Here is a 14,459-nt window from a genome sequence, read left to right on the forward strand (position 1 = left end):
AATTTTCTTTCAGAAACTCCATTTTTTACTGAAGCTTAAAAATACAGAGTAGAAATTATGACGAATACTCTAATAGAGTTTACTGCACTGAAAAGTCATTTTTTTCAGTGTGCATTTAAGACAATTTCATCATCAATTCAAAGCAATAAGAAAATAACTGAAATGTTATTTACGGTAACTTAAACTGGACTTGTAAGTCATGAAATTATAATTTTTTAAATAAAGGCCTTAATTTCTACTTCTGATTATCATGGCATATAAAATCCTTTATTTAAAAAAAAAGTTTAAAATAACAGTTTTGTAAGATATATTTTATCAGATATAACTGCTTCCGGTTCATCATAAAGCTGTATGCTCAGAAAAAAAGCTTGAGGAGGAGAAAAAGTTGGAGAAAAATGCAAATTTAAAAAAAATAGGCTGGAAAACGAGGAATTCAGGACATGTCGACGGCAAAGATGCCGAAGGATTTTGCCGTGTTATTTATTTTGAGGAGGAGAAAAAGAGATGTAACAACCAACTATGAGCTGAAGAGCAAATACTGTTAGCAGCCTTAAAGCTCTGTGTTAAAGATCCTTCTTATATAACATTGACTTTTCTTTGCTGAAACTATTTTTTAGTGGATCTTTAAAGTTAACAGAATTAAATACGACTTCTTTTTCAACCCTGTTTCAATTTGTTGTGATGCAAGGATAGCCCAGCAACTGTTAGTCTGTGTGCACAGCCAAAAGCAGGAGAATCAAGGTTTTATTTCCTCATATAGAAAAAATAGTGTCTGATAACAAAACTGCTTCTCCCTCTCTCAGCCAGACAGGCAGCTAAGAGCATGTCTAAACGGATACCCAGCATTACCATGCATTCGCCCCCAGCTTGTAGCTCCCCAAGCCAGGACTTCCCACAGGGCGACCAACCTGAGAGCCTGACGCTGGATGGTCTGTCCACAAAGAATGTAAGTTTAGGAAGGTTCAAATGCAAACAGTAGGTTTACACTTCAAAATAAACCTTCTTCCACTTTCTTTTATTTAAAAAGTTGTGTATTTTGTCAGTGTCAGTATATTTTTTTCACCTTTTTAGGGGCTTCCATTTTTTAAATAATTTCTTTACAAGAAAAACAAAAGATGTCACATTAGAGACACGTAAGACAGTTGAAAACTAACGTATAATTAAACTGATTATTTTATTATCTACTATTTTTGCCTCCAGTCTTCAGGAGCAGCAACCTTAATGACATTTTCTCAAACCTCTGGAGCTGCTAACGATGAGATAAACCATGGGGCACTTCTGGAGGACCCCACTCAGAAGAAGCTCCTAAACCAGAAGGCCACCCCCCCACCATCTCCCCTCCTGTCAGAGTTACTGAAGAAAGGAAGCATCTTGGCTTCAAATTCCAGACTGGTAAGAAGCTGGACTTCCTCTCTAAATGAAAAAAAAAAATAAAATCATCAGAGCAGCTCTTCCAAAATTTACATCACTATTTCATATTACTGCATTTAAGAGATTAGGGATGGGTGATATGTGTAAACACAGTTTACGAACATGTGTTTAAAGATGTTTTTATATGAAGTTAGATTTGTTTCTTTATTATTCAATCAAAAAAAGGTTGCTACAATCAAAAAATATATTTTCAATTAAAAAAATCTTCACTTTAATGAAAAAAAACTTTTCAATCAAAGAAAAAAAGTATTTGAATGCAAAAATATATTTGAGACACACTGCTTTTCTTTGATTGAAACTGTTTTATTTGATAGAATTGCAGTCTTTTTTGTTTAAAGCAACTTTTTAAATTGAAGTAACATTGTCTTTTGATTGGACCATATAATGGGTAGGACATTTGTGTCTTTATTATTCAATCAAAAAAGAAGTTGCTTCAAACAAACACAAAATCAATAAAAAAAAGTAACTTCAATGAAAAAATAAATGTTTTAAATCATAGAAAATAGTTTTTGAATGCAAATAAAATATTTGAGACTTAAAAAATTGCATTTGAAGGCTTTTTTTTATTGTTGAAAATGCTCTCTTTGGTTGAAGGGATCTATTTTGTGTTTATTTTTGTGTTTGTTTCTCTTTTTTGCTTGTTTTAAATTCCTTTCCCACCGCAATGTTTTTACATACAGGTAAAATGTAAAGCTGACAACTTTGTCCTCTTTCGGCTGCTCCGCCTCTACGTATTTATTAATTACTCATTCTAAGCCATTGGAGCGCTGTCATTTTTGATGTGATATTATTAGACTTTCACATAAGTATTTATTTAAAGTAATATTTCCTTTCTGCCAATAAAAAGCCAAATTTATTGCAGACTGTCCCTTTAAGGCTGTGTCTGCTCATCGTTATGGTCAAAGTCCCATAAACACAAATACGGCTCTAATATTTGATATATGCTGGATGGTGCTTTGATGTCATTTGCTGCTGCTACAATGTAGCAAACAATTGATCAGAAATAATACATCTAAATGATCCTAATGATTACTTTATAAACATCAAGGTCTGTACTTTATTATTATCGCAAATAGGGCTGCATATAACGATTATTCTTTTAAGTTGTGGTATAATTACTGCTCTAAGTGGGTCGCTCTGTCAGCTAAAGGCATGTTTTACAGTCTCTATACCGCAGTTAATAATTAATCGATTACTGAAATAGTTGTTGATTATTTCAATAATCGATTAATCACTATTAATCTGATTAGTTGCTTCAGCCCTAGGTACAAATAATTTGGAGTCTTATGGTGATATAGAGAATTTTACAAAAAACAGTAATCAATAGAGCATAAAATTCAATCCTAGTATAGAATAAAATAATACATATATACTGATACAAATGCAGTGACAGTGTGAATAAGTCCAGGTGCAAAGCAGTATTTTAATATTAGATGAAGCAGTTCATTTCATCTTTGTGTATTTGGTTATTGCACAGAAATTGTTCACTTGCTGCACATGATCAGTACGATCAGTATACGATCAGTATGATTCAGGGGGACAGGTTCATTTGGTTTTGTAGTTGTTGGCTCCATATACAGCTCTTAGAACTATCCTTAAATGTGTTTGTCTTGGTTTAGTGTAACCTGTATTTTATCAGGTCATTCAGATGTTTGATGGAGTGGGATGAATCCTTGATGATATTGCAATGCTCTGCTGAGGTAGGATCATCAAGGATGCTTCCCACCCCAGTAAAACCTAATTTTGTAAAAAGAGAAAAAAACAAAAACAACCTTAAATACATTTATTCTGTAGTGGAAAATAAGTCATTGGTTTTTATTTATAAAACATGGACAGAAATAATAACTTCATCACAGATTAGATAATTTTTTTATTAAATACAAAATGCAAATGTTAAAAGTTGCTACAACTAATAATACATTATGTAATTATGATTCATTAAGTTATAACAGCCAAAAAAACGTGCTTATATTTTAGTTCAGCTGCTGAAAGAAGGAGATGTTTAACAAATCCTACATATTGCATGTCTGTGATCCAGTATCAGGGTTCCTACACAGTCTTGAAAAGAGAGGAGAGCATCCCATTATGTAGTAGAGCTGAACTGATACAGGTTTTTAAAAGGCCAATGTGGATACCAATTATTTGGTCTAACTTTTTTTCCTTCTCCATCAACATGACACAAATAACAGCAATAAATGTTACAGAATATTGAATAGTTTTATTTGAACAAAAATATTTTAATTTCAATGAAAAAAAAACCTTTATAAAAGAAAATGACAACGGATAGCAAGTGGAGGAATTGGCAATGCATGTGCTTCACATCTTTAAAGGCGCACCAAAGACTTTATGACCTGAAGAGTTGATGCGTATACGTTATTTTAAATGATTCCTCAGGCCAATATACAGCGCTTGACACTATCAATGCAACGAGCTGGGCTCCCCTCTTAAATTATCGCCTATGTAAGCTAGGAGATGATGGACCGTCATTGGCCAGGTCATGTAACCTGGAAAAACGTATCGCTTTATGACCACAGGCTCTTTTATCATCATTGAGTTAAGGCTTTTGCTTTTCCGCCTCCTCTACTACTGGTCATGGCTGAGGCAAGAAAAAAGTTTAAACCGTCTGAGGAGACTAAGAAGAGAAAAAATTAAAGGGATCGTGTCTGAGGAAAAACAAGAGTTGATCATGGAAAGGAGTTTGTTCTTTGGTGCAGGCTGAAAGAAGTAGCCGGACGTAAAACCGATTCTCTTTTCTCAACTTTATTATTAGACTGGTAAGTTAACACTTTGCTCTTAGTATACAGTCATATATCTTTGTATTTATTTTCAATGTTGTCAGGGTGGTTTCTGTGTCAGTGCAGTCTTTGTTTTTCTCCCTCTCTACCGCAGGTGGCTGCTGATTAGCAGGGAGGTCAGGTGCTGTGCGTAGGTGTTCAGTTTTCATTGAGGCTTGGATGGCTTAAAAGCGGATGGCTGTCAGCACTTGGACGCCAGAGTGTTGGCCATACGTGGTTGTTCAGATCTCACTTCGGAGCACCTTCTGAGAGTCACTGATCTCTGCAGATCTGATCAGCTTCTGGTCGGCCCCGCAGCCTCTCTGAGATTCAAGCACTCACGCCAGCGCTCAATCAGCACGATGCCCAGCTTTACTGTATCTTGCTGCCACCCCGCAGACTGATCGGCTGACCCCTGGCTAACCCTCTACCTACCAGCCGCCTGACGCTGGCAGCCACCTTCCCCATCTTCCTGCATTTCCCGCCTACGGACCTCTGCAACCTCGCTCACTCCCCCCAGTGGATCGTTCATGTCTGAAGCATTTAGCCTTTTAGCGCCATTGTTCTCATCGTACACATACTCCCATTGACTCTCGCTCTCTGTTGCAGTGTGCCTCATGCTCTCTTCGTTTCCAGACGCCCTGAAGAAACTGCACGTGTTGTCCCTGTTTTTTTTTTTTAAATAAACAATCTGAAATCTGTTCTACCTGTCTCCTCAGTGTGTTCTGCATGTGGGTCAGAAAACAAGGGATTATGACAGATGTTTAGCAGAAGCAAAATACGGGCAGTTACAGGTCTAACGCCCCTAGTGGCCAAAAGGTACCAATTGTGCCTTTAAATTTGTCCTTGTAAAAATTGGATCTGTAATATGTGTTAAAGCTTTCAGACAAAAAAAATTACTTGCTCTAGGTGATTTAAATAAATATTTTGTTGATGGGTTTGAGGTCTTTTTTACTGTTATAGCATTGCTTTTAGTCTAAAATCCCGATTCCTTTTTACCACTATAATCCTTCACTCACCCCTCCATTGACTCTTTCCAAATTGATGGGCAAAACTTGGTTAATTGTAGGAGGTGAGAAAAAAAAGAACTTGCAAAAAAAAAAAAAAATTGAACCTCAGTGAGCTGCTTCTGATAAGCAACTAAAAAGAACGAGTTTAAAGATAACTCATGAGCAGCTGAGATGAAACAAAACAGAGGCAGAAAACCTATAATTCTTAGTTGTTTAAAAAAGGAGGAAATACAAAAATAAGTTAACATTTTACTTCCAAAGACTACCAGCTGGTCTAAAAGTACAGAATAAACTGCAGTCTCAGTAGTTTTCTAAATTTGACTACAAATAATATGCCTTTGGCTGCAGTGTTGTAAAAACTGAAACATTCAGACAGATGGGATCCTACATGTTCCAATAATAGACGATTAAAAACTCATAAATAACAAGAACTCCAGTGAACATCCTAAACTATTAGTAAAATACAACAAATCTCAGCTCACCACCTCTACAGCCAGTGTTTGCTTCATTTGCTGTGGCTACTAATAAAAGCAACAAACAGATCTGATGTTAGAACAGGAACTATACACTCCTGCAGGGGTCAAAGACGAAGAGATCAGCCTGTCCTACCTCTCTCTGTAAATCGTACAGAGAAAACTGTACTAATAGAATGTAAAGATTATACAAAAACAAGAAAAGAAATCAACCAAACAGGAAAAAGGGAACCAATTTTCCCGATTAGTTTCCCCACCATACACCTTTTTGGTCTTCCTACTTCGGCTCTTATGTCTGACCCTTCGAAGCTAACTTTAAAGGTCGACGCAACACCATCAACACATTGGTTCATCATGTAAAATAATAGATTACTTTTAAAAATGTTTGTTTGTGGTTAGTGTGACGTTACATTATTTAATTTCTTAAAGTTGTCAAACAGAGGTTAGCATAAGAACCACAACATAAAAAAAGTAGGCGAATCACGGTCTGATGAGATTAATTCACCATTCAAAATGTGTGTTTGCTAAGACTCAGTAGTGCACATCTGTAAAAGAACTCCAGACTAACAATAAAACAAGGTAGCGTCGGTAAAGAGATCACAGAGTACTTTCATAGACATGAAACAGTTAGTTTGTACCCAAAAATCCTCAGGTTGCTGTTAGATGGCTGAAGTTTCATAGTGAGTCCAAACATAATGTCAGTCTAAAGCATCAAAAGACTGGCTATTAAAACAGATGATGCTTTTCTATTCCAAAAACTGATGATTATACGCTTAGAAATAGCCAACTCTGAGTCCAAGCATGCCTTCAGAAGAACGAGCAGCTTTCAAGGGAAGAAAAAAATAACTTTAGAACAGATCTAACCAGAGTCCAGGACTACATCTGACAGAAAATCTGTGGAATCACCTGAATAGGATTGTTGGTGAGAAATGGCTTCATATTCTAGGAGATTCAGATACATTATTCGAGGTGGAAAAAGTAAGACCTTCTAACACCTAGTATCAGTACTTTACTCCTGCTATATCTAATATTTGAAAAATAGATTCCGTAGACCAAAAAACATAGGTCTGTAGGCTGATCTGGTATGGTGAATAAAATCTAAATTAACTAATTAAATGTTAAGTAAAAAAAAAAAGAAAATCTAACCTGAAACTCAGTAAAATATTGCAGGGCTCCCTTTAACTCATCATGGAGGGTTGTAGAGATGGATCCAATTTTTTAAGCCATTTGTTCTGAAATTTTGTGTAATTTTTATTTCTCTTTGCAATCTTCCTCTTATTTGTGTTCCTCCCAGATTGGAGAGAGTGACGGGTCTCCTGGTAACGTGTCAGGATCACATGACTCACAGCTGCATTCATCCTGCCAGCCTCTTTCTCAGGCAACAGGTACGAACCCTGCATTAGCAGCATTGATTTTATTCCTAGTGATGCTGCCCACCTATTGCATGTTTCAGTACATTTGTTTGTTTACAACAGGTGCCCCGATGCTGTCCCGTCTTCTGGAGGCAGGTCCTGCCCAGTTTTCCTCTTCGATCGGTTTCATGGTCGGCACAGACTCCCCTTCCAGTGGTTCCGTCTCCACAACTCCATCCGCCTCCGTTGACCCTACCATGTCAGAAAGCACAGGTCGACCCGCCATCTAATTTTGTGGATATTTTTCTAAATAAAGTTTTTACAGTGTTTAAATCTAGGGTTGTTTTGCATGCAGCAGTGGATTTGATGGCGCCGTCTGTACGTCCTAACTGCCGAGCTGATTCTGCTGAAGATAAGGTAGCAGAGCTCAGTGAGGAGGATGTGAGCTACATGGGGGACGAGCTGGACCTGAAGACAGTGGGGGACATTATCGCCATCATTGAAGACAAGGTAAAAAATAAAAAAAACAATTGTTCAAATCGTCTGTTTTCGTCTGAGATGGACAGATCATAATTTTGTGGACAATTTCTCACCTGAGAGCTTTGATCCACCACTTTTTATATTTCCCCTTATTTGTTTGGTTAGTTTATTAAAATTGAACCATGTACAGGTGCAACCATCTCAAAGGAAATTACATTTTATATTAGATTTTATGTCTCTGAGCTAATTTCCATTGGTAGTCCAAAGGGTAGGAAAAGACAAAATACAGAGGAACATACAAACAGGCTGGATCAGTAAAGTCTTGCTCCCCTAGCTGGAATTAAATTGATTATTTTAGAGTTTGCCCACTTCTTTTTTGTTTATTGGAAACAACTAATTGGACACAACAGGGTTTAAAAGGGAATTTTCCTTCTCAACGTTGCAGGCAGATGAGGCAGCAGAGGCGCTGGATGCTGCAGCAGTTGAAGCAGCTCTGTCCCTCTGTGAGGAGAATGACCACGCTCTGACAGCGGCCTGGGATGCTGTGCCTTTACAGCCCCAAGAACCACACCCCACTCACCGGATTCTGGAGGGAGGAGCAGAAGTGTCTCTCTCTTCTCTGTACAGCAGCGAAGAAAATAATCTTCCAGCATTTTCCCTGGAGCTGGGAAGCCTTCATCCCACCTCCTCCTGCAACTCAAAGACTGTGGAGCACAGTGCCACGCCTGCACAGTGTCAAGGAGTGAGAGAGACAGAGGGAGCGGATCGCTCACGCAAACGCATTTCACTAGATGGTAGCACACAGTGTGAAGGTGAAAAACCACCAGCACAAAAGCCAGAAAAAACCCTCAGAGGTATGTGTACACAGGCCTGAATACAGTGGTGTGAAACAGTGTTTGTGCCTTACAAACCTAAATGTTTTAAATCCTCAAATAACTAATAATGATTTCATTCATTAAAGAAAAAAAAAACACCCAGCCAAGACCTCTGGGAAAAAGTAATTTCCCCATTTTTAATTAAAAAAAAAGATTTTTTTTTTTTATTTACTTTGTACAACCTAGCTTCCATCCCAGTGCAAGTATGAGAAGAAATATCATAAGCAATTCCAGCGTTTTTGTATAGTAACCAAACATGCATAACAGAGGAGTGATTTTTTCTTATGTTAGGGGAAAAACACAATCAAGAGCATACATTTACCATAATTCTGACCCAAGGTACATTACATAGCAAAACAGTATTTGCATGTGATGGACATATTTAGACCACAGTGATTACTTCTTTTTTTACGTAATTTGTCAATGTAGACCAGATCCTGAAGAATGATTCCCTCATCCTTAAATAGAAAAAGCTAACTTCTTCAGCATGTAAATGTTCTGTTCAGTATTGACCCAAATTAAGGTTGTTTTTTTTTAACAGAGCAAAATTTCACAAGCCAAACCCAGGTATGATTATTATCTGACCTGCAGATATGACGAATAATTTCAATAGTGATAATTCATTTTAGTTAACAAAACATTTCGAAACGTACAGAGACATTGTAAAATATAATCAAATCAAAACAAGAAAAGGAACTTTAAGTCAACAGAGTAAAAGAAAGTTCACACAAATGATAAGTTTTGTGTTATATGTATAAGTTGTGTGTTTGTTTTGAGTGGCTTTTAAGGAAGGGTAATAAGTTAGTATAGACCTGTGGGAGCGAGGGGGTGGGTGAATGTGGAAAAGTTTGGCTAAATAAATTAATGATGGCCTTAAAGAGGAGGGACTTAGATTAGATTCTGAACTGAGTGCAAGTTATGGATAAATGAATTAATCTGAAGTGGATAGATATTAATCAACTAATGATTCACTAATAAGCTGCATTTTCCATAAAGACTTTTCATAAAGTTTTCTATTTTATCTAAAGGATTGTTTCATGACATAAAAGGCTAAAAACTTTTTGCAACATGTTGAATTTAAAAAAAGGACATTGTTTTATTTTAGCAATTAACTGTGCCAGCTGTACTAAATATTCAATTCAGTTTATTTATATAGCGCCAATTCACAACACAATTCATCTCAAGGCACTTTACAGTTAAATCAGATCATCAGACTCAAATACAATCCCTCATACTGAGCATCCTTGTAGCGACAGTGGAGAGGAAAAACTCCCTTATAACAGGAAGAAACCTCCAGCAGACTCAGAAATACTGACTGAAAGAACTGAAATATGTATTCTTACACATTACTAAACTTAAAAATTTAAAACAAAACAGGAACCTATTAGCCTGTGACAGATTGGCGACCTGTCCAGGGTACATCCCGCCTCTCGCCCATTGACAGCTAGAGATAGGAACCAGAACCCCTGGCGACCCCAGCAGGGATAAGCATGACAGAAAATGGATGGAAGGAGCCTATTAGATTACTGGAAAAAAAATAAAGATGAATACTCTGCTGGACAGCAGTAACATCACAGCACTGAAATGAATTACTTCTAAACAAACATTATCAATTAATCCGATAAAATAAATGGGTTATTTAAAAGAAGTGCCTGAAATTGATGTGTTGCGAATCATTTCTATATAAATAAACTCATTTGAATTGAACAAATGTAATTCTAGGAAACCAATAATCAATGGTTAATTGTAAATCCTGGCTTACTTTGTTAGAAACTTCAGAAGACTCAGGCGGAAGCATCAACAATTCCCTGAATCAAAGACTGCCTGACAGACAGACCAGATTTTGTTAGACTGGAGGCTCAGCTGCCTAGTCAAGTAGTCAGGAGCACCACAGGGGACGGTACTCTCACCATTCCTTTTTACTCTGTACACCTCTGATTTTCAGTACAAAGCAAGACTCCTGTCTTTTGAAGAAATACAGATGAAGCATCCAACAGTGGTAGGATGCATCAAAGAAGGACAAGAAGAGTACAGAGAGCTGGTGAACTGCTTTGTGACATGGTGTAGAAATAATCATCTGATCCTGAATGTCAACAAAACAAGAGAGAGGATTGTAGATTTCAGAAGAAACAGGAACAAGTTGAATCCTGTTAATATCAACAGAGAAAAAGAGGAGATGGTTGAGGAGTATAAGTACATTGGCAGTCACCACAACAACAAACTGGACTGGAGACACACCTGTGAAGCCGTCAATTAGAAGGGACAGAACAGACTGTACTTCCTAAGGAAGCTTAGGTCCTTTGGCATTTGCAGCAAGATGCTGTTTATCTTCTCTAAGTCTGTTGTGAAGAGTGTGAACTCTTCTGTCATCATCTGCTGCAGTGACAGAGATGGCGTGGGTACTGAGAAAAGTATGGAGGTGGATTATAGAACAAATCTGAAAATAGCTGACCTAATAATATTATTAATTTAGAATTGAATGGAGAAGTTGCTATCTAGGATGATTCCCCAACCCTTTCCCTTAAAGCAGTGTTTCCCAACCTTTTTTTACTTGTATAAGCCTTTGGGCATTTTGTCTTACCATGAGCACCCCTCTCAGTCAAAAGTATTGATGATTGTTCAAAAGTGCACATACAATAACTGATTATAAAACAAAAACTCATTTACTAAATCTTTTAACCTGAGCATTAAATTTTTAGAGCAAAAATTCTATTTACATTGATTTAATTAGTTTCATCTGAGATGAGCTCTGATAGTTTTATTTTAAAACAGCTGTTCCCAGTCTATTCTTCCTCTTGTTTTGGTGAACTCAAACATATAAGAAAAACAAAGTGTTTGGGCAATAAAAGCTTGTTTAACTTTTCTATCGGGTCATCAAAAAGCAAAACCGATCCCAGCCCTATTTTTTTTACTACCTAAGAAATAAAACATTTTCATGTACCCATTGCAATGCACTCACAGACCACTAGGGGTACGCTTATCACCGGTTGGGAAACACTGTTTTTAAGGAAGGGGGGAAGTGAGGAATTATCAATGATAAAAGAAAATTTGATGATATTGGTGCAAATTGAAAGAATTTCTGTTTTGTCTGGTAAAGTGTATTATTAGGGCATGATGATGTGGCCAAAACTTACATTAATAAAGGATTCAACATTTTGGTTGATATGATGTAATTTAAGCATCAATATGAAATATGATTAAAAGCCTGAAAATACTGCCAAGAATGCCATGACATGGTTATGAAAACGATGATTATAATTCTCCAATTAAAATATTTTCTTTTAAAAAACAAAATTCAAATTCAAACCTTGAACGTCAGTCTCTGACAAACGCTGTACTCTTTGACTGTAATGCATGCTACAAAATATCGGAAATGTCTTATCACTGTTATTGTATAAAATTAGATTGGGATATATATATATTGGCATTGAATTGTCATCCGGCCCCATTTGTTATAAATTATTAGATCAGAGGAGAGATAGGAGGAGGTAATGTGCCAGATGGTTTGCAGAAGAGGTAGAGCTGGGTGTCATCTGCATAGCAGACCTCTTCCACTTCAACTAGACATTGAAGTGGAAGAGGATGGAACCGAGGATGAGAAGATAGATGGTAAAAAAGGAGCAGGGCTAGGATTGGGCCCTGAGGGACACCAAAAGTGATAGGAGAGGGGATGGAATAAAAAGTTTTTGGCTGGGTAAACAGAGTGTGGGCAATTAGGTGTGAGCAGAACCATGAGAGGAGAATATTTGTAAGCCAATAGAAGAGTCTTTGGAGGAGGATGGAGTGTGACACAAAGGCCTAACTAAGATCAAAGAGTAATAGTAGGAAGAGAAGGCTGGAGTCAGAGGTCATTGGGGATATTAATTAGGGCTGTTTCAAGCAAAAGCTGGGGATGAATACTGGACTGGAGAAGCTCTATAAATTAATAATGGCAAGATTTGAGAGGTAGCTGTTATTTCTCCAAAATCTACTTGAAAGCTGAAATAGCTCAAAAAGCTACACATAATTCAAAAAATAGTTTGCAAACAAATGTCTTAACCTTTAGTGACTCTGGAGAGGATACAGTCAGATTGGTTTACAGTTTCTTTCAAGGAAAACCAGTGAATTGCATCCAACCATTGACTTGCAAGACATTCTCCTCTTGGATGAGCTTGCGGCAATGATTTTTGCATGGATGTCGTTGTTGACTAAACAGCAATCTCTCACAGTAATTGGGAAGAGAAAAAAAACTCCCTTTTAACAGAAAGAAACATTCAGTTGTGTGAGGGGCCTTATGCCGAGGCCGACTGGGTTTCAAGGCAATGCATTCAGACATACAAAAAGAAACTGTTGACCAGCTCCACAAATGGCCCGTCCAGGAAAGATACGGCCAGACACAAAGGCTCTGGGACAGTTCTCATGTCAGAGGATGAAAAAGAGCACATACAGTTAGTCAAAGTAAAAAAAACAATAAAAAATAAAACAGGACTACACACAAAAAAAAAACAGGCCAAACTCCAACATCTGTGAACAGATATTGATGGCAGCAATCCACGAAAGTATTTTATTCCAGGATGGATTTACAGTCAACAAGAGCAGACCTAATGAAGCTACTGTGACAAGAAAAAGCAGAGAGAACATAAAAGTTATGGGTGGAATGAACAAATATTACTAAATGAGCAAATAGAGATAGAATGAATAAGAAAGAAGAAAAGTGTTCCCTATGTCCTCCAGCAGCCTAAACACATAGCAGCACAGAAATGGAAAGTAGCTCAGGATAAGCTAAGTATTTCAGGTATGAGACAGGTGCAGCCTCACCAAAATCAATCTGGTTGAGAGAATAACATTCAAAGCACTGAGGACATCACCTACCACTGTTGGGGTCAGAGTTCATGACTTATCAATAAGGAACAGATTTGAAAATCCTCCAACGTGACTAAATTAAACATTTTGACCAGGAAAATGGGGTAAAATTACGGTTTTGATTTCAAACAATAATGGTTAGTTTTTACAAACTCTTGGTGCCGGTTGTTTCAGGTAAGAGAGGCTGAGCAAGTTATTAGGTTAAGGAGACAAATTAAAAGTGGAAGGATTTTCCTTTAATGCCTGAAATCATTTGAAAGTTGTCTTTTGTATTTTTTTAGTTATCTTTATGTTGTAATTTTTTTTTAATAATGTGAAACAATTTAGTTTGACTCAAAGAAAAAAGCACATCGAAAATTGTTTGAGTACAAACGCCTTTTCACAGCCCTGTATGTTTACCTCATACCCTGCATTTTTATAAACATTTCCTTCTTGTCATTCATTTGTGCAGTTTTAACAGACTCAGTATTAGAAGACAAACAAGAAACAGACTGGGAGTCCCAGGTATAGCACCCAGGGTAGAGAAAGCAAACACAATGCATCGCATTCTTCTACATAAAGTCAGCTTTTTCCCCATATGAGTCTTAACTTTTGTCTTAGGAAAGGAAGGTAGAGGATGGCCTCGGAGCTGAGGAAGTGGAGAATGTGTCGGAGTCAAAAGCGGACAGCGAGGTCACAGGAACAGAGTTGTGTGAGGAAGAAGATGGGGTGGAGGAGTTCTCCTCTGAACCCGATGGCGAAATGGAGCTAGAACCGGCAGCCAGCGAGAGCGAGGACGGTTACAGTCTCCGCACGGCTTCTTCATCTCTCCAGCTGCACACCACTGCAGACTCCATCCCCAGCAGCCCCGCCTCATCACAGTTGTGAGTGGCACAGATTCAGAGTCCATCATCAGTGTGTGATGTTGGAGGCATGTACCTCCCAGATGGTGCTGCAGTTTCCACCTCCTGCTGACATTTGGTTCTTTCCCTTCTTTTCTACCTGAACTGAGCAGCTCAGTGTGCAGTGAGGATCTGGAGGCTCTGCAGGCTCACAAGATCTGGAAGAAAGCCATCATGCTGGTGTGGCGAGCAGCTGCCAATCACAGGTCAGTATGCAGCTGTTACACCACCTTGCATGATTATTCACACTCATGTAAACCTTTTGAAATTTCATAGCTTTATTTTGTTGGTATTTTATAGAGCGACACCTGGATAAAGCCAAAAGTATTCACAGACCCTAA

At 37.7% G+C, this 14,459-nt stretch overlaps 1 protein-coding gene across 4 annotated transcripts in view; it reads left to right on the plus strand.

The window, feature by feature from the left end:
• Positions 1-14,459, plus strand: part of brd8 (bromodomain containing 8) — a 32,095-nt gene that overhangs the window by 10,482 nt on the left and 7,154 nt on the right. For 2 of the 4 annotated variants that reach the window (XM_015382782.1, XM_015382783.1), the window contains exons 8-16: positions 804-946; positions 1,201-1,392; positions 6,983-7,073; positions 7,164-7,313; positions 7,396-7,550; positions 7,966-8,374; positions 13,689-13,741; positions 13,838-14,100; positions 14,232-14,324. In XM_015382782.1, the coding sequence (XP_015238268.1) occupies positions 804-946; positions 1,201-1,392; positions 6,983-7,073; positions 7,164-7,313; positions 7,396-7,550; positions 7,966-8,374; positions 13,689-13,741; positions 13,838-14,100; positions 14,232-14,324 (1,549 nt within the window). The remainder of the gene's footprint in view (positions 1-803; positions 947-1,200; positions 1,393-6,982; positions 7,074-7,163; positions 7,314-7,395; positions 7,551-7,965; positions 8,375-13,688; positions 13,742-13,837; positions 14,101-14,231; positions 14,325-14,459) is intronic. The other 2 variants (XM_015382784.1, XM_015382785.1) reach the window with 2 other exon arrangements.

Source organism: Cyprinodon variegatus, unplaced genomic scaffold (genome assembly GCF_000732505.1).
Source record: "Cyprinodon variegatus isolate N-32 unplaced genomic scaffold, C_variegatus-1.0 Scaffold267, whole genome shotgun sequence".
Taxonomy (NCBI): domain Eukaryota; kingdom Metazoa; phylum Chordata; class Actinopteri; order Cyprinodontiformes; family Cyprinodontidae; genus Cyprinodon; species Cyprinodon variegatus.